Below are 21,208 nucleotides of genomic sequence, written 5' to 3'. Positions count from 1 at the left end.
GTTATATTTATTAAAATTGTATATTTCGCATTGTTTCATTGTTACACTTTCCATTAATGTTACATTTGCTGTTAAGCTGCCTGCTCGGTCTTTTCAAGGGACGTTTTTACAGTGCATTAGATTGTTCACCAATGGGAACATCGCTTACATATTCTAATGTGTGCACAACCAATGAGTACAAGGCTGACGAAAAGTAGGTTCGCTGAACTGGCAACAGTCACATGACTGGGAACAATTTCGGGGGGGCTATTACTGTTTCCTGAAACAGACTTGATAATCATGGTAAGTACGGCTATGAAAACATGAAATAAACCACCCGATAGGTTTTATATAGATATCGGTATGTGTCTAGTACATATTCTTGCCTGTTCGTTCAAGCATTTCTGACGACTTGTGCTTTCTAAATAGTTGCACTGTGCCAGGTGATGGCAAGGCCTAGCTGGCTAGCCAACATTAGCTGTTGCTAGCTCTGTTCCTTATAAGCTGTTGATGTCTTTAGTGTGGTTTAAATAAATACACGCAAAGCCTTATGAATGTCCGATCGGTTAGATACCTATCCTTCACATACCATTGAATTTGCATGTTTGTTTGGTATGAGACCGTAAGTCACTCTGTCTACATTTCGCAAGCGGTTCAGATAGCTAACTCGATTGCTCACTAGCCAGGTAACGTTGACGTTAGATGTTTTTCAGCAATCTTGAAGAAATTGCCCGGCGTTATAGCAGCCTGTTTGTGTACATACATTTTATGTTGCCGTATATGAGATTGAATAACGTTAGCTTTCTCTGCCTAACAAATCAATCTGTAGGAAATATTGTAATGTTAGGTGGTGATGGTACTGTCGCTAACTGTCACATCGAGTAGGCTAGTGTATGTTAACTGACCAGCTGACCAGTGTTGTCTGGAATGCATTAACGATGCCAGGTGATCGGCAGTAAATAACGTTAGGGACAAAAAACAACTCTGGTATGCTGGTATAACACGGGCATTAGCATGTCACCCAGCAGTGGACAAACGATGGTGTTTCAGGGTTGTTCTGAGGGGTTAGCAAATTCTCATTCATACTAAGATCCTTGTGGAACTTGCAGTCAGGGAGGGGCAAGAGCGAGCCATGTATTTAGGGCGAACGCGTGATATGAAGTTATGTGGTTTGCTGTAATTAATAAGTAATGGCCAAAAAATTGAAATATAAGTTGCTTATATTGATTTATCCTTCCTACACCGAAATAGCTCACATAGTTTACCCCAAGTTTAAATGAATGCATATGCCCGGCTGTGAAATGTTATCTCTTGAGATGCCAACTGCAGATGGATGGATAGATGGATAGATGGATAGATAGATAGATAGATAGATAGATAGATTTTCCAAGGGGAAATTCAAGGCAGCTTAAGACACCACACACAACATACACTACAATGTAAACAATGTAAAAATGGCACTTGTGTGTGCGAATGTATGTACGCGTCTCATCTATGTTTGCTCAATGTCTGCACAGATAGTTTGCTCTCTGATCTTTGTCAACATAGTGGGTCGAGGTTTAAGGTAAAAACTGCTCAGGACAAATGTATAATGTCACATTTGTAATGGTGGTAATATGAGTTGACTTGCCAGGCCCGATATTCAGGGATTGTTTCCAAGTGTTGTCATTCTTGCTGATCCCTTGCCTGGCTTCTTCCCAGCCAACCACACAGCAGTCGCCTCAGGATGAGCAGGAGAAGCTGTTGGACGAGGCCGTGCAGGCCGTTAAAGTGCAGTCCTTTCAGATGAAGCGCTGCCTGGTGAGCTTGGTGACCTTAAAAAATGCTATCACTGTGAATCTGTGCTATCTGTGAATCAGCCTAATTTTAACCGCTCTATTCAGGACAAAAACAAGTTGATGGATGCGCTGAAGCATGCCTCCAATATGCTGGGTGAACTGAGGACTTCCATGCTCTCTCCTAAAAGCTACTATGAGCTTTGTATCCTTCCTGCCCCTCTAACTTGTTTATACACTGACTGGCATTTCAATTATGCCCTTGACAGGTGGAGGTGAATTTGATCATTCTGAACAATCTGAGTTTTATCCCATTGAAATGCACTGTCAGTAGGATCGGTATATTTTTGGAATGTAAGCTGAGTGTTTTGTATGTTAGCTGCCAGTAGCCCTTAACCCTCCCGGCAGACATGGCCATCTCTGATGAGTTGCACTACCTGGAGGTTTACCTGACTGATGAGTTTGCCAAAGGCAGGAAGGTGGCTGATCTGTATGAGTTGGTCCAGTATGCAGGAAACATCATTCCCAGATTGTGAGTACTACACCTGTATGGTCATCCACAGTCAAGAAATAAACTTTAATCTATTGCCTCTAAACACGCAAGCCATTGATGATAATTTTGACACCACAGATTAATGAAGACCCAGCCAATGGTAGGAAAAATCAGGAACAGAGTTTTATTTACAATGATGCGCATGAAGAGAGACAGCATGACTTCGAGCATGATTCATCAGCTGTTCTGATGAGACGAGCAAAGGATAGATAATCATACAGTAACAATGGCAAAGTTAGGAGACCTCCAGTCCACCCTAATCCATGGCTGTTGACGCGAAACGGACAATAATAGGTGATATCAGCCCTGGCGCCTTCCATGTTTTGGAACAGTACAGATATCATACAGAGTCATAACGAAGCAGCATACATTTAGTGTCAAAATGACCTTCTAGTGAGAAATGCAGAACATTAAACCACTTATAGGAATATTGGACATAATGCACTATTCCTCTTTCTCTCTACATGTACAGTAATTGTCATTTCACATACACTCACTAAACATCAGTACTTTACAGAAGTTGGAAGAACAGCTAAAGACTTGAATGATTTAGAAATTCCACGCTAAGTCTAATAATTATCGCTGTGGCCAAAACTGTGTCTGAGCGTTGAATGGCATTGTGTGTGTTCCTTGGCTGTGTCTTCTGCACAGGTACCTGCTGATCACTGTAGGGGTGGTGTACGTGCGCTCCTTCCCCCAGTCCCGCAAGGACATCCTGAAGGACCTGGTGGAGATGTGTCGTGGAGTGCAGCACCCCCTGCGCGGCCTGTTCCTCAGGAACTACCTGCTGCAGTGCACCCGCAACATCCTGCCCGACGACGGAGAGCAAGCCGAGTAAGAGCAGCCTCTCCAGCCTCTCCAGCCTCTCCAGCCTCTCCAGCCGCCGCCACCGCCACTGCCTTGGGACATGACTCGTTATGTTCAGCTTCAGTCAGAGTTGACTTTGATCAAAAATCTGGAACGGCTGCTGTTATGATTCAGACTAAATATAAACATCAAAAGATAGTGCTGTGATTGTCTAGCAGTAGAGTAATATGTTGATTTGTGTGACCTCTCAGAACATGAGTGGAGTGAGCCTGTTGTCTGCACCTCCCAACACACAGCCCCAGAATGCTTGTGCTTGTGTGTAGGAATGTCTGCTGATCTGCGTGTGTGGTGCTCTGTGTGTGTGTGTGCGTGTGCGTGTGCAGGGAGGAGATGACTGGGGACATTAATGACTCCATCGACTTTGTGCTGCTGAACTTTGCGGAGATGAACAAGTTGTGGGTGCGCATGCAGCACCAGGGCCACAGCCGTGACCGGGAGAAGAGGGAGAAGGAGCGGCAGGAGCTGCGCATCCTGGTGGGGACCAATCTCGTCCGGCTGAGCCAGCTGGAGGGGGTCAACGTGGACAAATATAAACAGGTGCGCCCTTTTTACCTTCCGCCTCATGCCTTTGGAGGTCCTACTTTTGTGTTCGCCATTCCACTGTGAGGAGTTTAGTACAGCAGGAAATAACTGTGCAGACTAGCGACAGAGGTTATGCTAAAGCTGTCTTGATGGGGATCATCTTTTCAGTTAAAGATTGCCCATTGTGACTAGACTCTTCAAATATTTTGTTTCTGTAGTTTACTTAAATTTTTGTTACATCACAAACTAGTCTCTATAGAAAGAATAAAATTGTAAATTGAGAAAGCCTCACTGTATTTGGCTTATGTCTCATTCATTCAGGCACAATTTGTTGAAACAAAAAAAAATAGAGATCCATCAAGATTCTAATGACTACAGTGACCCATTGGTCCGCTAACCTACATTGATGTACCCCACAGAACTTTGAATGGATTATTGACCTTCTGTAAGTGTCCGACTCTCCATGTGACAATTTTGAATTTCTCCTGGAGAGAAGGTTTCATTTTTGTGTTGTGAAATCCCCTACATACAGCACAAGGAGATGTACACCACTCCAGTGTATATGTGAGATGCGTCATGCATTATTCTAGGTGCCGCTTCTCTCTTCTTGAGGGATGTGTTGTATGTATCTAGAGATGGAGGCAAATGTGTGAAGCTTTAGCATAGGATAGCAAAACAAAGTGTCACTCTGGTGCACAGGCCACAGTATAGACAATAAGGGTGTAACGGTACACAAAAATCAGGTTCATTGTGTAGCTCGGTTCATTTTTGGGTAGTGTAGGTACTGCTAGCCAGAAAAGGTGTCCAATGTTTTTTTGACGTTAATTGACTAAACTGACATTATGGTCCGCAATTTAATATGTTTGCGTGGGGACTCGAATTTGAAACATGTTTTGCTAGCAAATAACCTTGTTGATTGCTGCTAAAGACTGCATTTGGTACATTCGATACACATATATAAACCTGTGTTGAACCTATCGCTCTGTACCTAAACGGTTCGGTTTGAATATGTGCACCTTTACACCCCTAATGGACAAGGCATTAATGTCTGAACTGCAGCCTACATCCTGCCAAAACTGTACCCTTGGCCTTGAGCCTGTTGCAGCTTATGCTAAGCTCAACCAGAAAGCCACCAGGAGGTCTTAATTACCCTCCTAGCATTGACTTTTAATGACCAAATTTAAGTCTACACAATCTCTGGGTCATTTTTACAGAATTCAGAAATAATAAACTCATTTCATTCACGCTGCTAAGGCAGTCTTTGAAACTAACACCCACATTTTCGCCTGATGTTGGCGACCAATCACAGAAGAGGGGAGAAAGCAAGACCATGAAGAGCTATGCACAGGCACATTTGATAGACATCCGTGGCGCCCAATGAACGGATCTGGGCATTTTTTAATTTTTTAAAATTAACGTCTGGTTGCCAGACCACGTCTCATTTGAGAAGTGGTAGGCGCTAGCCAGGCTAGGTTTTCTGCTGAATCAGATCTGAAATACAGTAACATATTATGAAAGTAGCATTATTGACACAACATTAAGTCAGCTCAATTATTTGTGCCCATAAGATAAAAGCAACGTGTTTTTGAAAGAGATCTGCAACAGTTCTACCACAATTCTGTACCATTGTACTATAAGACATTACCCCTTTCTAAAAGGGTATGACGCAATGACAGACCGCATTTGTTGAATTTAAATACTGCTGATACTTGCCCTTCACCCAGCGCAAGGCATCAAGTGTTACATTTCACAGTAACAGCAGGTTTCTTGGTTCCCCTTTCTTCTTGCCTCGGCACGTTCTGAAGGAGAAAAGTCAAGGTTACATGGCAAGTGTTTATCTTGTTAGTGTGCCTGTGTATCTCATGCTCTTTGATTAATGACTAAACCTCAACATTCCTGACGCGTTGCCTTTTAAATAATAAAAAACTATTTTTTGGAGCCATTGCAGTGTGCAGACCATCACTTCCACTTTGACACGTTTTTTGTCTGGCACCTGCTTAAGAAAAATCTGTGGATGTGCGCACCCGTCTCTCTAAATAAACCTCAACATTCGCCATGGTCATGACATCAATATGGCACAAAATTGAGGAGAATGAGTGCATTCTGTTTGTGTGTTCTTTATTTAAAAATGGCTTTCCCCCCTTTAGATTGTGCTGTCTGGAGTCTTGGAGCAGGTTGTGAATTGCAGGGACTCTCTGGCACAGGAGTACCTCATGGAGTGCATCATACAGGTATGTTATCTTTTCAGAGTCTCACTGCTCCTAAGGGTGTTACCCCCACAGTCGTGTGTGTGTGTGTGTGTGTGTGTGTGTGTGTGTGTGTGTGTGTGTGTGTGTGTGTGTGTGTGTGTGTGTGTGTGTGTGTGTGTGTGTGTGTGTGTGTGTGTGTGTGTGTGTGTGTGTGTGTGTGTGTGTGTGTGTGTGTGTGTGTGTGTGTGTGTGTGTGTGTGTGTGTGTGTGTGTGTGTGTGTGTGTGTGTGTGTGTGTGTGTGTGGTCGGTGTGGTCCTGGACATGAGCTGAGTCCTGTTGTTGCTCTCGCAGGTGTTCCCAGATGAATTCCACCTCCAGACACTGAACCCCTTCTTGCGCTCATGTGCCGAGCTGCATCAGAACGTCAATGTGAAAAACATCATCATTGCGCTCATTGACAGGTCAGAATCTAAATGAGAAACTATAAATAAATCCCAGACGTTTTACTATTGTACTACTTGCAGTTCTATTTTGTCATAGATATTTGTATTCTGTAATAAAATGTTGCAGCATTATGAGCAGTGTAGAGCTTGATGTTTTTGGCTTAATGCAAAGAGGGAAAATGAAGGGCGGGTGAAAACAGCCTTTAGCTATTTTGATAGCCACAGAAGGATCCAACTGCTTTAACATTTGGGATTTAAAAACAACACTGCTTTTCAGTGCCTTTGATTTAAATTCTGCACTGCATTAATGTCTTTTATCTCTAAGTGGAACCTCGTGCATTTGTTTTATTCCAACTTTCTTTCATCTGTTATGTTTAATCTTTCTCTTTGCTCAATTATTTCTCTTTTTTGTTTCCTCAGCAACTATCTTTTATTTCCACGCATTGTGTGATTAAAGTAAAAGGCAGACTTTGTATCTGGTCTTTGAATTCATGTTCTCTCCACTATGGTTTAGATGAATGGAGATGCTCAGCTATTGCATGCACCATTTCCTGTTGCCACTAATGAGCTAAATAAGAAAAGATGAAAAAATGCAAAAAATGACTAGCTCAAATGCCACTGTTGAGCTAGTCACATACAGTATACACTCCATTGACTTTGTGCATGTTCTTTTGTCAGGATCTGGACATATACAGTATGTTCATGATGAGGAGTGAGGAGCAGAAAGCCATCATGACTGTTCTAATTCTTTTCTCCTCTCCCCCTCTCTCTCCGTCTCATTTCCTTGGTAGACTGGCTCTGTTCGCCCACAGGGAAGATGGGCCTGGCATTCCAGCGGAGATCAAGCTCTTTGACATTTTCTCTCAGCAAGTAGCAACTGTGATTCAGGTATTGGTCCATTTGCACTGTCTGTCTTTTTGAAAATAATCCAAACTACCTTGGCTTAATGCAGGATTGCAGGATAAAAAAAAGACATAACAATTGTGCCGACAACAGTTATGATGATGCAGCAGTCATAGTACATTTACAGTAAAGCTGCATCTCATTGTATGCACATTTCTAGTGCTCTCAATTCTTCATACATGGTTTTGTGTGCATATGTATGGTTAGAGTCGTGTCTGTATTTGAAGGGTTTGAATGTGTGCTGTGGCTCCGATCATGTGACGAGCGTCTTTGTCTCCTTCCCTCAGTCACGCCAAGACATGCCCTCGGAGGACGTCGTCTCACTGCAGGTGTCCCTCATCAACCTGGCCATGAAGTGCTACCCCGACCGCGTAGATTACGTAGACAAGGTGCTGGAGAGCACCGTGGAGATCTTCAACAAACTCAATCTGGAACAGTGAGTGGAGTTTAGAATGTGATTCAATGTTCACTGTTTCAGTAGATGAAGCGCTATTCAGAGCTGTTCAGTGTGTGTGTGTGTGTGTGTGTGTGTGTGTGTTTTTCTCCTATGACTGCTGTGTTAGTGTTAGCCTGGCACCTTCCACAAGGTGTTTAATTGGGCCAGCATGTGGCCACTCTATATGGCAATGAGTCCTTTGATTTGATTCGTAACATTATGTAAAAAGAAAATAACCTGAAGGCAGTAAAATGGAAAGAACATACATCTAGAGTGCTGCTTGACATGAAAAGAACATTGTTTTCGTTTCCACCTTGAATGTGGAGAGCTGTGTTAATTAGTGTGTATTTTTGGACCTTTTCCTCACTAATGGGCTGCTTACACAATCTCATCCTGTGATTGACGTCTCGGCCGTGTTCTGTCTGGGTTAGGTAATAATCACATGGGCAATAGTAAATGAGCGCTTGTAATGAGATGAATATAGTATATTGAGTCGTTAGTGTATGGAATAGTCAGCTGATAATCAGCCTCAACTATTCCGCCCTCTTTTTCCCCTCTATTCGACTATCTTTCAAATCTTCGTCCTGTGAGCTCACTGTCATTTTTCATGTTTCATTTTTGCGTGCGAGTTGTTCTGTCTCTCTCTGCCTCAGTCTCAGTCCCTTGGCCTCGTTTTCTCCTCCTCCTCCCGCTGCTGTCTTGCTCTTGCTGTCAGTTTATTAACCAGCTCTTCTCTCTTCTTCTCCTTTCAGCATCGCCACCAGCAGCGCGGTCTCTAAAGAGCTGACGCGGCTGCTGAAGATCCCGGTGGACACCTACAACAACATCTTGACCGTGCTGCAGCTCAAGCACTTCCCGCCGCTTTTTGAGTACTTCGACTACGAGTCACGCAAGACCATGAGCTGCTACGTGCTCAGCAACATCCTGGACTACAACACCACTATTCTGGCCCAGGAGCAGGTCTCTCCTTCAGACACACACACACACACACACACACGCGCACACACACACGCGCGCGCGCGCACACACACACACACACATGCACACACACACGCACACACACTCAGCAACATCCTGGACTACAACACCACTATTCTGGCCCAGGAGCAGGTCTCTCCTTCAGACACACACACACACACACACACACACACACACACACACACACGCGCGCACACACTCACACACACATGCACACACACACGCACACACACTCAGCAACATCCTGGACTACAACACCACTATTCTGGCCCAGGAGCAGGTCTCTCCTTCAGACATATCCACACACACACACACACACACACACACACACACGCACACACACTCAGCAACATCCTGGACTACAACACCACTATTCTGGCCCAGGAGCAGGTCTCTCCTTCAGACATATCCACACACACGCACACACAAACGCACACACAAAAACACACACACACACACACACACGCACACGCACCCACACGCACGCACACGCACACACGAAAACACACGCACAAAAACATGCACACACAAAAACACAAAAACACACGCACGCACACGCACACACGAAAACACACGAAAACACACGCACACACACATGCACACACAAAAACACAAAAACACACACACACACACACACACACACACACACACATAGTCAAAAACACAAACACACACAGCAGGGGGGGAGGCACGTATACACACTTTGAGAACTTCTGATCTGGAGCCTTGTTCCACCATGAAACTTGACCTGCACATATAGATTTGACCCCAGGGAGTTGAGACTTTGTGAATAGGAGTGAATGGAAGGGGGAGTGAGTCATAGCCTGCTGTCGCGTATTGTGTTTCTCTGCATGTAGCTCAAATGCACGACCACCTCTAGCTCAGACGCTTTGCACTTCCCCACGTGAAAGGTCACGTACTGTATGGCCCAGCTAAGCGAGCCCCCCGCGTCACTCTGATATGAGGAACCATACACTTTGTGCTGCCATCCGGCCTCTGTAGGCTGACGCAGAGTTAATGCTGTGCAATTGCCCTGTCTGGACTGTCCACCCACGTCTCCCCAAATCTGCTCTCCGCAGTGGCCTACTTCCTCCTGAGGACATAATGGGGTCGGGCTGCCCCCGTAGCTAGAGATGATCCTGAAAGCCTTTTTAGTGGCTTGTCGCTCTGCTGTCTTTGGCCTTGCAAAAATGAACGGAGCCTGTTCTCCTTCTGTCTGATCTCTGAACCCCTCTCTGTATGTGCATGCAGGTGGACTCCATCCTGAGCCTGTCTGATCTCTTGACCCCCTCTCTGTATGTGCCTGCAGGTGGACTCCATCCTGAGCCTGTCTGATCTCTGACCCCCTCTCTGTGTGTGCATGCAGGTGGACTCCATCCTGAGCCTGGTGTCCACGCTGGTCCAGGACCAGCCAGACCAGCCCGCAGAGGACCCAGATCCCGAGGACTTTGCTGAGGAGCAGAGCCTGGTGGGCCGGTTCATCCACCTGCTCCATTCTGACGACCCTGACCAGCAGTACCTGGTAACTGCCCCCCCTGGAGCCCCGTCCTCCCACACCTCCCTTTCACTCTCGCCTCCTCACTCTCTTTGTCTCATTTTTGCTCTCTCTCACACACACACACACACACACACAGGTTGGTTAGATAATCAAACACTGTGTTTTTTACGCTTGATTTGTCAAGACTTTTCGGTGTGTCTATGACATTTTTTCCCTCTTTCTCTGCATCTCCCTTTGTGTTTTCTCCATTTACACTCATTCCGAACTTGTGAAGTGGATACGGCCATTCCATAATATGCCTTTCATTTGCACAAGTTGAATTGAATATGAATGCGAATGTTATCTTACCGAAGCTTTGATGTGTGTGAGCGTGTGACCAGAATAAAGATGTATTTGAAATGTTCCCCTGCAGATCTTGAACACGGCCAGAAAGCACTTTGGTGCTGGTGGCAACCAGAGGATCCGTTACACGCTTCCCCCGCTGGTGTTTGCTGCATATCAGCTGGCCTTCCGCTACAAAGAGAACTCCTCCTCGGTATGCATCTCATCTCAATGCTGCCCTCACACCTCAGAGAGCCATTTGAGACTAAAATAAACAGTGGGAGCTTGTAATGAGCTAGACTGACTTATTTCAGTTCATTTTCAGATAGTGTTTTTAATGAACGTCCCTTTTCTACTGTTACAGAACATTACTGATTGTGTGTTGTGATTTTGAAAACACTGAAAAGTTATCTTGTCTGCTGAACCATGACATTGCAAATTGCCGTGCTTGTTACCGTGGCGTTACGTCACCCAAGCTGTGAAGTACCTGGGAAGGTAAGAAAAGCAGAACGAATGAAGGCCTGTGGTCTCTGTGGTGTTGTGTCCCTCTGCAGGACGACAAGTGGGAGAAGAAGTGCCAGAAGATCTTCTCGTTTGCGCACCAGACCATCAGTGCTCTTATCAAGGCGGAGCTGGCCGAGCTGCCTCTGCGCCTCTTCCTCCAGGGGGCGCTAGCGGCCGGCGAGATCGGCTTTGAGAACCACGAGACCGTGGCCTACGAGTTCATGTCCCAGGTACCAGAGACGGTTTATAAAGCGAGACGATTCATATGGGGGTAAATTCTGGTTTCATTGTGACGCAACTGCCACTCCCATTTAGGAGGCAAACGGAGGTATTTATATGGGAGAAATAATTCTACACATTTCTAAACCGATTATTTCGTCACTGAACACGCCCCTTTAGGAGGCAGGAAGTGCTGCTATTTCGTTCCGTTGAAAAACCCCTTTATGATTCATCTTAGTAACTATACGATCTTTGCAGGTACCGAGGGCCACCTGCCTTGTCTCATGTCTGACCGCTAGTCTTGGAGTAACTGGAAGCAGCTTGCGCTCGATAATCAACAGCTGTGCAAAGCAGAAGCTATCTTCCGTGACCTTGGTCCAAACTGGCATTTTAGCCTTTGAACTGAAAAAGTGGCTACTAGGCCTCCTTCAGGCAACTCCTGTATTGAGCCAAGGACGAGTATATCAATAAAACCCCTTTATTTAGGCTGGGGCATGGTATAAAAAACGCCTAAAACATTTTAGCCTTAAGAATATACTGAGATTCATATGTCATAGCTTATGGACGGGGAGTCGCACTGGAGTGCTCCATTAAGTTCTTAAAGATGTCCCTGTGTAGTGGCACGTGTGCTGACTCGTGTGTGTGTGTGTGTGTGTGTGTGTGTGTGTGTGTGTGTGTGGTGACGCAGGCCTTCTCCCTGTACGAGGACGAGATCAGCGACTCCAAAGCCCAGCTGGCGGCCATCACACTGATCATCGGCACGTTCGAGCGCACGCGCTGCTTCAGCGAGGAGAACCACGAGCCGCTGCGCACTCAGTGTGCACTGGCCGCCTCCAAGCTGCTGAAGAAGCCCGACCAGTGCCGCGCCGTCAGCATCTGCGCACATCTGTTCTGGTCCAGCCGCAACACCGACAAGAGCGGAGAGGAGGTGGGTCCAGCGCTGCAGCGGAGGGAATAGAATAGAATAGAATATAGACTTTTTTGATCCTGTGAGGGAAATTAATTTCTCTGCATTTAACCGAATTAGTGAACACACAGTGAGGTGAATCACACACTAACTCAACCAGCAGCGCTCAGGGAGCAGTGAGGGGTTAGGAGCCTTGCTCAAGGGCACTTCAGCCGTGGACTGGTCGGAGATCGAACCGGCAACCCTCTGGTTACAAGCCCGAAGCCCTCTGGGTTAGTGTGTGATTCACCTCACTGTGTGTTCACTGTGTGCAGTGTGTGTTCACTAATTCGGTTAAATTGGGTTAAATGCAGAGAAACGAATTTCCCGCACGGGGTCAAAAAAGTATTCTATTCTATTCTATTTTATCATGCATTCAAAACAAAACAACCACACATAAAAAAGAAGGCATTAATACAATTAGATTAGCGCTGTCAAAATTAACATTAAAATCATGGTGATTAGTAAATATAAAAGAGTAATGGTAAAAACTAGCATGGTCATTTTCAAAAATTGTGTTGGAATCCTCTCTCTCTCTCTCTCTCTCTCTCTCTCTCTCTCTCTCTCTCTCTCTCTCTCTCTCCCCTCTCCCCTCTCTCCTGACTCTCCTCTCTTCTTTTGCATATTTCTCATGAGCTTGTTGAAATTCAACTGGCACTTAATATTTCATTGCCATTGTGTTGAGGCAATGGGGGGGAAAAGTCACACTTAAAAATAACCCCCATAAGTGAGGAATGACAGAAAAAGTTTGAGAGCCACTGCCTTGTGTGTACTCAAAGCAGGCACTTCTAAAAAAGAAGAAATAATGAGGAAGATATTGCAGTCCATTTATTTTCTGTGTGTCAGAGCTCCCAATGCTCTGTTTGTCAGTTGGCTGAAGCCCAAGTGGGCAGATGGTCATGCGCTATGGCGAAGAGGGATGGTAATGTGGGTGGGTGTTTGTAAATGTGTCTCCAAGGACTGACACCCCAGAACATTCTCTAAAATGGAGCTGGAATATGAGCGCAGCTTTGTTCGAGGCGCAGATAGAATGCAGGAAGCACGGTAGAAAAGGCCCGGTAATTGCACACACTCCTTGTTCCTTTACTGGAGGCTTTGTCATCACTGACACATTGACCTAAGTGAGTGAGTGTAGGAGGGATTGAAGAGAGACTGGATAAATGAGAGACTAGTGTGGAACAAGCCACAAGAACATGATGATGATCTTGACCCTATGTGTGCCTGTACATATCATTTTCCTGTCCATTTAATCTCACTGGTACGATGTGTTTTGAACATGACCGATGGTGTGCATTGTGTGCATGTCTCACGCCTTTCCCCTGCTTGTAGATTCGAGATGGCAAGAGGGTGATGGAGTGCCTGAAGAAAGCTCTGAAGATTGCCAATCAGTGCATGGACCCATCCTTGCAAGTGCAGCTCTTCATCGAGATCCTGAACAGATACGTCTGCTTCTACGAGCGGGAGAACGATGCGGTAACTTCCCACCTCACTTCTGTCCTTCATCAATCTCCTCTAATTCATCCCTCTCTCCATTACGCACCATTGTTTAGACTCTGTTCCTCCTCTTTTCTCCTCCATTGTTTAGACTCTGTTCCTCCTCTTTTCTCCTCTCCGTTGTTTAGACTCTGTTCCTCCTCTTTTCTCCTCCATTGTTTAGACTCTGTTCCTCCTCTTTTCTCCTCTCCATTGTTTAGACTTTGTTCCTCCTCTTTTCTCCTCCATTGTTTAGACTATGTTCCTCCTCTTTTCTCCTCCATTGTTTAGACTCTGTTTCTCCTCTTTTCTCCTCCATTGTTTAGACTATGTTCCTCCTCTTTTCTCCTCCATTGTTTAGACTCTGTTCCTCCTCTTTTCTCCTCTCCATTGTTTAGACTCTGTTCCTCCTCTCCATTGTTTAGACTGTTCCTCCTCTTTTCTCCTCTCGGCTCAGTTGTGTTTTACTGGTTGCTCATAGCCTGGGTGTTCCCATGCTGCCATGTGCACAATTTCATTTTTGCCTGAGATAGGGGTCAATCAAAGAGCAGGGGGGAAAGCAAGACAATGATGAGCTATGCACAGACGCATTTGATAGACATCTGTGGCAATGAACGGATCTGGGCATTTTTTCAAATACGAGAAAATAAACGTTTGGTTGCCAGACCACGTCTCATTTGAGAAGTGGTAGGCGCTCACTCACACCATATAAAACCTCTCCTATAGCGAGACCGGGCATGAGAGGGGAGAGTGGGGTTGGGACTTGTTGGCGCACAGCTGGACAGTAAGAGGGGTCAGCCAGTCATCAGGATGACAGCGGGGGGGCGGTGGATGATGCTGGTGAGGTGTGACAACGAGGTGGCATTCTGGGAGAACGTCTTCTGTGTGTGTGTGTATGTGTGTGTGTGTGTGAGCGTGTGTGAGCCAGTCTCTGTCTCTTCTGTGTGTGTGTGAGCCAGTCTCTGGCTGTCATTTGCCAGAACCACTCAGCTTTGATTCTCAGAAGCAAGAAAATGACCCCAGTGAAATGCAACATTGTTTTTGCAAATGTACATCTCACAATTAGCTAATTTCTCTACCAGTATAGAAAGTGAATTTGTCTTCACGTGAAACAGTTACATGTGCTAGTGTAATGGATGCCAGCTACTGTAGTTAGCTGTGCGTGTGGAGCGTTAGTAAACCTCACTCCCCGATGCCTCAAGAGCGCTGCTGGTATGAAAGCTAGTAGCCTGGGATTTTAGCTGGATTGTTAGCGCGCTCGACTCCCGATCCGAGGTGCTGCTGGTTCGCGGGTTCGAGTCCGGGCGTGTGCAGGGCTGGACCGCGGTGGTTCCACACAACGCAGGTTACACTGTCTCTGACTGCGTGCTGTTTTGTTCCAGGTGACGGTGCAGGTGCTGAACCAGCTGATCCAGAAGATCCGCGAGGACTTGCCCAACCTGGAGGCCAGCGAGGAGACGGAGCAGATCAACAAACACTTCCACAACACACTGGAGCACCTGCGCCTGCAGAGGGAGTCTCCCGAGTCGGAGGGGCCGGCCTACGAGGGTCTGGTGCTGTAGGGGTCCCGCGGGGCGCAGCGCAGTGCAGTGCAGCACCATATGTATGTGCATACTCAGACAGAGAGCTGTACTTGTATATATGCACACACACATTCTAGTACAACCACACACCAGGGTATTCCATCCAGGGGGAAAAAAAAAGCAACAATTTCCACCTGCCTCTACTCTCTCTCTTCCCTGATCTCTCTCTGCATATCCATTCCTTTACATCTCTCTCTCTCTCTGTCTCTCTCTGTCTCGTTCATTATGTATGTCTGTGAGAGAAAAGAGCTGCGTCTCCTCGGCCTTGCACTTGTCTCATGGCATTATTTCCTCATGAAGCGTGCGCTGCTTTCACATCCTACAGCAGTGGGGATGGAGGGGGTGAGCCCAGCTCTTCAGGGATCACAGCTCCCTGTCTTCTCTGTCTTCTCTGTCTTCCCTGTCTGTGCTGGGCGCTTGTTAAACGCTGGAAAGCCCCTACGGCTGTCTTGACTAATCTCATGCCACTGTCCGCACGCTACGGTCCGCTCCCTGACTCCAAGCCGACTCGGTGAGCTGGACACCCCTCGGTGACACCCCTGCATGTCTGACTAAAGCCTCCCCCCGAGTTCCTGTGCGCTTGCCATGTTGAAACCAACGTGCAGCTGTGCAGCAAGTGTTCAGATGTGCTCTCGAGTCTTTTCCCTCTCTCTGTGTGTGTGTGTGTGTGTGTGTGTGTGTGTGTCCGTCTGTCTGGCTCTCTCGCTCTCTATCTCCTCCTCTCTCCTCCGTCACACTCCTCTTGGTCTCCGCTCCTTTCTCGCTTCTCTCTTCCACTTCCTAGTCACCGTCGCTAGAGTACAGCAGAGATGATCACTGTGTGCTTCAATGTGAACATGTTGGGCTGTAGAACATGGAGTGGGTTGTGGGGGCAGGTGAGTGTGTGGACCCTTAAGGAAGAGAGAGCACGCGGGTGGCCGGGAATTGCCCCGCCAGTCAAATGTCAAGGCCTGTATGAAAACAAGCATCCTAAGGGATGTCTCATCTCATCTCATCCCTGCTCAGTTTGGTTTCTGCCTCCCCTAACCCCAAAGCATATTGTATGTATAATCTAATTGTAAATCAGATAAGCCAGAAGAAGTATCATCGATTTCATGTCATTTGCACAAATAAAATGATCATATTAATCCCATGCGTCTATAAATAAATACGTACCTTTCCATGTCATGTCATGCTTGGGCCAGTCCAGTGTGTGGTAGTGCGTTCAGCATGTCTTTATTAAAAACATTTGTTCATGGTTCATCAGAGTGAAGGTTTGCCCACCATATTACCATTCACATCATAGTTTACGCTAGAAATGGGCTTCCTTAATAATACCCACCAGCCCTCCACCTTCCTCACCACCAAAGATGGTGCTCCAAGCAAGGTGAAGGGACAAAAAAAAAAAAAAAAAAAACATGCTATGAATCGGACAGATACAATACAACTGCCCCTCACTGGGACGTTTATGGTCTGTTCTGTGTATGGCTCTGCATAGGGCACATTCAAGTGAAACAATGGGTCATGTGCCTGAATTTTATTGCTTTGAAGTGCTTCGGTTGCTCTGCCTCCACACCAGAGGTTCTCACCCTTGACCCCTGATCTAAGTGTCCATGGCAATGATGCACATTGTCTAACGCTCTTCACTAAGCCCTCTCTTTTCTTCTTTTGGGGGAATTGAAGGGTGGAAGTGGGGCTTTCGTGATGATGCTTTGTGTTGCTGGCCCCATCCACTCTGTTAGTTTGAGTTCCTGCTGTGTGGAGGGCAGTGAGTGAGTGGATCAGCCGTGATGCTAGAAGCCATGGTGATTTGCTGGCCCGTACTGCGTTGATTGGACTAAATGGCTGAAATGTGTGGACTGTCCATGGATTTTGTTCAAGGCATCTTTTAACATTTCCTGCTAATTTCATTTCCTTCTTGCTTATCTATTTCTCGACTGTATACATGAACAGTGACACACTAACAGATGTTAGCCTCATCATGGTATCCCTTTATTTATGCTGTACATATGACAGTCACGCTTTTCACTTTAGCGATTTAGTAAATCTCATTATTGTCTGAGATCAAGATCAATCAGTGTATGTGTATGTCAATTGATTTGCTTCCCCACTTGCATTAAAAACCACAATGCACGACTGGTCATTTTTTTGATGGAGAATTAATAGTAAAGATAAAGCACCTGTTTAAGGATAGACAATATTGGATTTCTTACATTATTTTCAAACTGATGTTGGCCCGAAAAATGTTGGGAAATATATCTCAAAGACTACTATCGGTGTGCGTTTCCTTTTTCTTCTCCAAACCGATATAACCATATTTTTTTGTATTATTTACTTTAAATGTCTCTTTAAATGTTAATCCCCCTACCCTATTTGAACAAGGGGTGTAATTTAAGTACATGTATTCGTACCGTTTAGGCATGACGTTATATTAGGTTCAATACAGATGCGCAGCCTACTGTACCAAATGCAGTTTTAATCAGTAATCAGTAGCAGGCTGATTTGGATTGCAGACCATGTTTCAAATTTCAGTTTCCACACAAACATATTAAGTAGTGGACCATTATGTCAGTTAACCAATTAAACACATCAAAAACATTTGACGCATTTTAAAATACTATTCCCATTGGGCATGGGAGATATTGTCAGTATATTTTAGTTTACAGTCTTACTGCCAGAAATATCCGCAAATATCTGCCGGTAATACAAGGTTGACCTTATATCTTCTGATACAGTTGTAGCCTACCGATGATATCGTGCATCCTTCACCTGCTCAATCTATCACACGCCTACTGTATATGTAGGCTACATGATGTTAATCTGCAGTTGAACGCGTAAAAAACAACATCGGAAGTCAACATCAGCACTACAGCGATCCTTTTCACTTTTTCAATGGAAACTGCAATTATTGTCACATAATACACATTAGCACCTTACAACAGATCTAACATAAACTAGCAGGCAATAACCAAAACAACGTTTTCTCAGAGCACAATGAAATGTGTGTCAACTCATGGCTAAGAAAAAAACAGATGTTCAAAGGGTTGAAGCTCAAACATGTTTTGCCAAACCCACCTTTACAAATGCTGTACCAGTACAGGCGTATCTTTGCTGGGTGATTTTCCATTTTTGGCATTTTGGTTTTAAATCCAAAATACTGTTTGTAAATTCACTTAATCCCCTAGTCATTTTGTTCCACATAATGTGGCTGGACATTGATCTTGTTGGGACAGAGGAGTTTGCTGAATGCCCTTTTAAAGCTACTGTGACACAGGGGATAAAGAACAGGGTTGATGGACGAGTTGATCCATAATAACCAGAACGAGATTTCGTACATGTAGTGCTGAACGCATTGGCCCTGGCACGCCGCCCGAATTATCATGAGTAATGTGTAGGGGGCCCAGCATAGCCCAAAAACACAAACAATGACAGCCAAAGACTTGGCCACTTTCTTATCCCTGGAGAGGCGGAATCGGCTTGCCAGATTGGCGGACGCGTCAGAACGGGTGCGCAAAGGTTCAAACGATTGCTCGGCGTTGAGAAATCGTGATGGACCACACTGATGAGCCAAATCTTCAACTTGCAAGGGGGGGAGGTCAAGAGTGGCGCTGTCTCGTCTCCCTCCCTTGCCCGCATCACCAATTATTGCAGCGGAGACCTTTGCGCTTGACAAGCGACAACACCGAGAGCGCGCGCCTTTGCCTTTGACGCTGCAGGTGTGCGTCTGAACCGGTCTGACGAAGAACACGCGGTTCATACCGCGGGCACCAAGTGACTCCATCTCGCAGTTTCTAAATTCCATGTTGGGTGGCTGCTGATCTCTGACCACAGTCCGCTTCCTGATGTTGATGTAGATGCTGAGGTTGAAGTAGGTGACACTTATGAACGGCGTGAAGAACTCCACTGTGGAAGCAGTCATAAGGAAGTACCAGTTGAAGTAGAACTCAGCATAACACTCCCCAGTGGGCACCACACTCCCACCGGCAATATGCTCCCAGCTGATGATAGCCGGTCCGTAAAGCAGGAAGGCAGCCAGCCACACGCTCACCATCTTCAGCACTGCTGCGGAGGTCACTCTCTGACACCTGTAGCTCACCTGTAAAACACACAGAAAATATGAAAATAGTAATGTGAAGCGCATGCTCTTTACGCATGTTTCATTCACAGAAGTGAAAAGAGTCATCATGAATTCGCCCACACAATGATGGGTCAATAGCCTATACCCACTTCACATAATTATTTACACCTTACCATAATGTTACGTGAAGCAGTATAGCCCAGGATGTACTGTAAATAAGTTATTCTTTTGACACCTAGAGCTCAATTTCAATGTTGACTTACCGCTTTGGTGACGGACAGGAACCTGTCAAAGCTGATGAGGACTATATTGAACACAGACGCAGTGCAAACCATATAATCCACTACAAGCCAGAGTTTGCATAGCCCTCTTCCGAGTCTCCACTCGCCCGTCAACACATACGGAATGTACACTGGAATACAAAATCCTCCTAATGGCAAAGAACATACTAATTAGACAACAATAACCACTTGAACAGAACAATGTTGCAACAGTGTATACTTCACTCACCAACTAATAAATCCGCAATGGCTAAATTCAGAAAGAAAAAGTTGCCATGTGTTCGCAAACTTTTCTCCACCACAAAAGCTAGAATAACAAGTGCGTTCCCCAGTACAGTGGAGAAGACCATGACTGTCATGAGCACAGCCAGGAACACTGAAGTTGATGGAGAAAACTGCACATGCTGTGAGCGCCGGTGATGAGTTGCCTCCAGCTCCTCCATGCCCGTTGCGTTTGCAAGGAGATGTGAGGACCGGTTCCAGAAAATCAATTCGAATGGTGGGGAAGAACATTCTGAAATTCCAGTCGCAGAGGAAAATGTAGACGGCATCATGTAACTACCCAAGACCACCGTTTAACCGGGAGCATCACTAGCATCTCAGCATAACAATCAAATATCCAGTAACGCTTGCAAGTGTTGGAGGCAGTGATACTGCAGGGTTAGGGGAGTACTCCACCTGAATGCTGCATGTTTATTGGCTGTTTATGAGATGCCACACGAGCATCAGGTGCCCCCCCTGCTTATGTTGAGGTTGTGTCTCCATTTTTGAGAAAGAAATGTTATGATATAATATTGGAAGTTGAGAGAGAAGAGTAGTTGGCTTCTTTCTTGTTTCGTGCAGGTGATTTTTGTTTAAAGTGTATCCTAGAATTTCCCAATTATCCCCAATAAATTAAAGATCACTCAAATATGATGATGAAATGTTGGTTTAGCAATGTTACTGTGACTGGACTAAAACTATGTAGTTTGGAATAACAGGAAGATGGATAAAGAAAAATGTTGATGAATCAGGCAGAAAGGAGTAGCCTCGCCTAATGAAGAAACAATAACAGAATAGTCTCCATATCAGTAGTGTTCTTGTTTTCCCACCCACACAAGGATTGTCACAAAATACTCATGAGAGAGAGAGAGAGAGAGAGAGAGAGAGAGAGAGAGAGAGAGAGAGAGAGAGAGAGAGAGAGAGAGAGAGAGGGTGCAACATGCAAAGAGAGTAAACCAGGTTGTGAAGTAACCCATAGTGCTTAGCGCATGTTCAGGTGGCGAATAGCTTATGGATAGGTAGCCTACTATCCCTAAAGCGTGATGTTGTGCATGTGATGCTCCTGACCCTTCCCCCTGTACTGATGGTAGGGGTGTGAATAGATGGTGTGCTGGATGGGAGAGGTCAGAGATGATGTTTTTGGCTTTCCTGGAAATTCTGGTGATGTAATGTGGGGCTATGGGCAGACAGCCAATGATTTAAAGGACACATGTGGGTGAGAAGATCCAGCATTTTCTCTGGTGTTGGGGCATGAGATGGTGAAGGTATATATACCTGACCTGAGAAGGAAGAAACAACCAAATAAACAACTAAATTGATCATGCATCATATGTCTGATCCAAATTAACGAATCCAGCATATAGTCTGCGCAGTTTTGAAACAAACTAACTAAAATAACATGTAAAGATCAATCACTAT

The 21,208-nt window shown here is 45.4% G+C and overlaps 2 protein-coding genes across 2 annotated transcripts; one reads left to right on the top strand and one right to left on the bottom strand.

Annotated features, from left to right (window-relative positions):
• Positions 1–169: 169 nt before the first annotated feature.
• vps35 (VPS35 retromer complex component) lies at positions 170–17,440 on the top strand. Its single transcript, XM_062550039.1, has 17 exons — positions 170–282; positions 1,693–1,779; positions 1,863–1,959; positions 2,163–2,286; positions 2,959–3,141; positions 3,498–3,711; positions 5,844–5,927; positions 6,238–6,347; positions 7,121–7,217; positions 7,520–7,668; positions 8,421–8,628; positions 10,013–10,168; positions 10,557–10,679; positions 11,020–11,199; positions 11,877–12,116; positions 13,464–13,607; positions 14,990–17,440. Exons 1-17 carry the CDS (start codon positions 280–282, stop codon positions 15,167–15,169), a joined length of 2,379 nt encoding a protein of 792 aa, XP_062406023.1. The 5' UTR covers positions 170–279; the 3' UTR covers positions 15,170–17,440.
• A 910-nt stretch (positions 17,441–18,350) lies between these two features.
• On the bottom strand, positions 18,351–20,079 carry hrh3 (histamine receptor H3). Its single transcript, XM_062549909.1, has 3 exons — positions 19,758–20,079; positions 19,511–19,677; positions 18,351–19,265 (listed from the first exon to the last, which is right to left on the bottom strand). Exons 1-3 carry the CDS (start codon positions 20,077–20,079, stop codon positions 18,351–18,353), a joined length of 1,404 nt encoding a protein of 467 aa, XP_062405893.1.
• Between the last annotated feature and the right edge of the window lie 1,129 nt (positions 20,080–21,208).

Source organism: Sardina pilchardus, chromosome 11, assembly GCF_963854185.1.
Source record: "Sardina pilchardus chromosome 11, fSarPil1.1, whole genome shotgun sequence".
NCBI lineage: Eukaryota > Metazoa > Chordata > Actinopteri > Clupeiformes > Clupeidae > Sardina > Sardina pilchardus.
The sequence above is the reverse complement of the archived record's forward strand: the minus strand, read 5'-3'. Positions and strand labels throughout refer to the sequence as shown.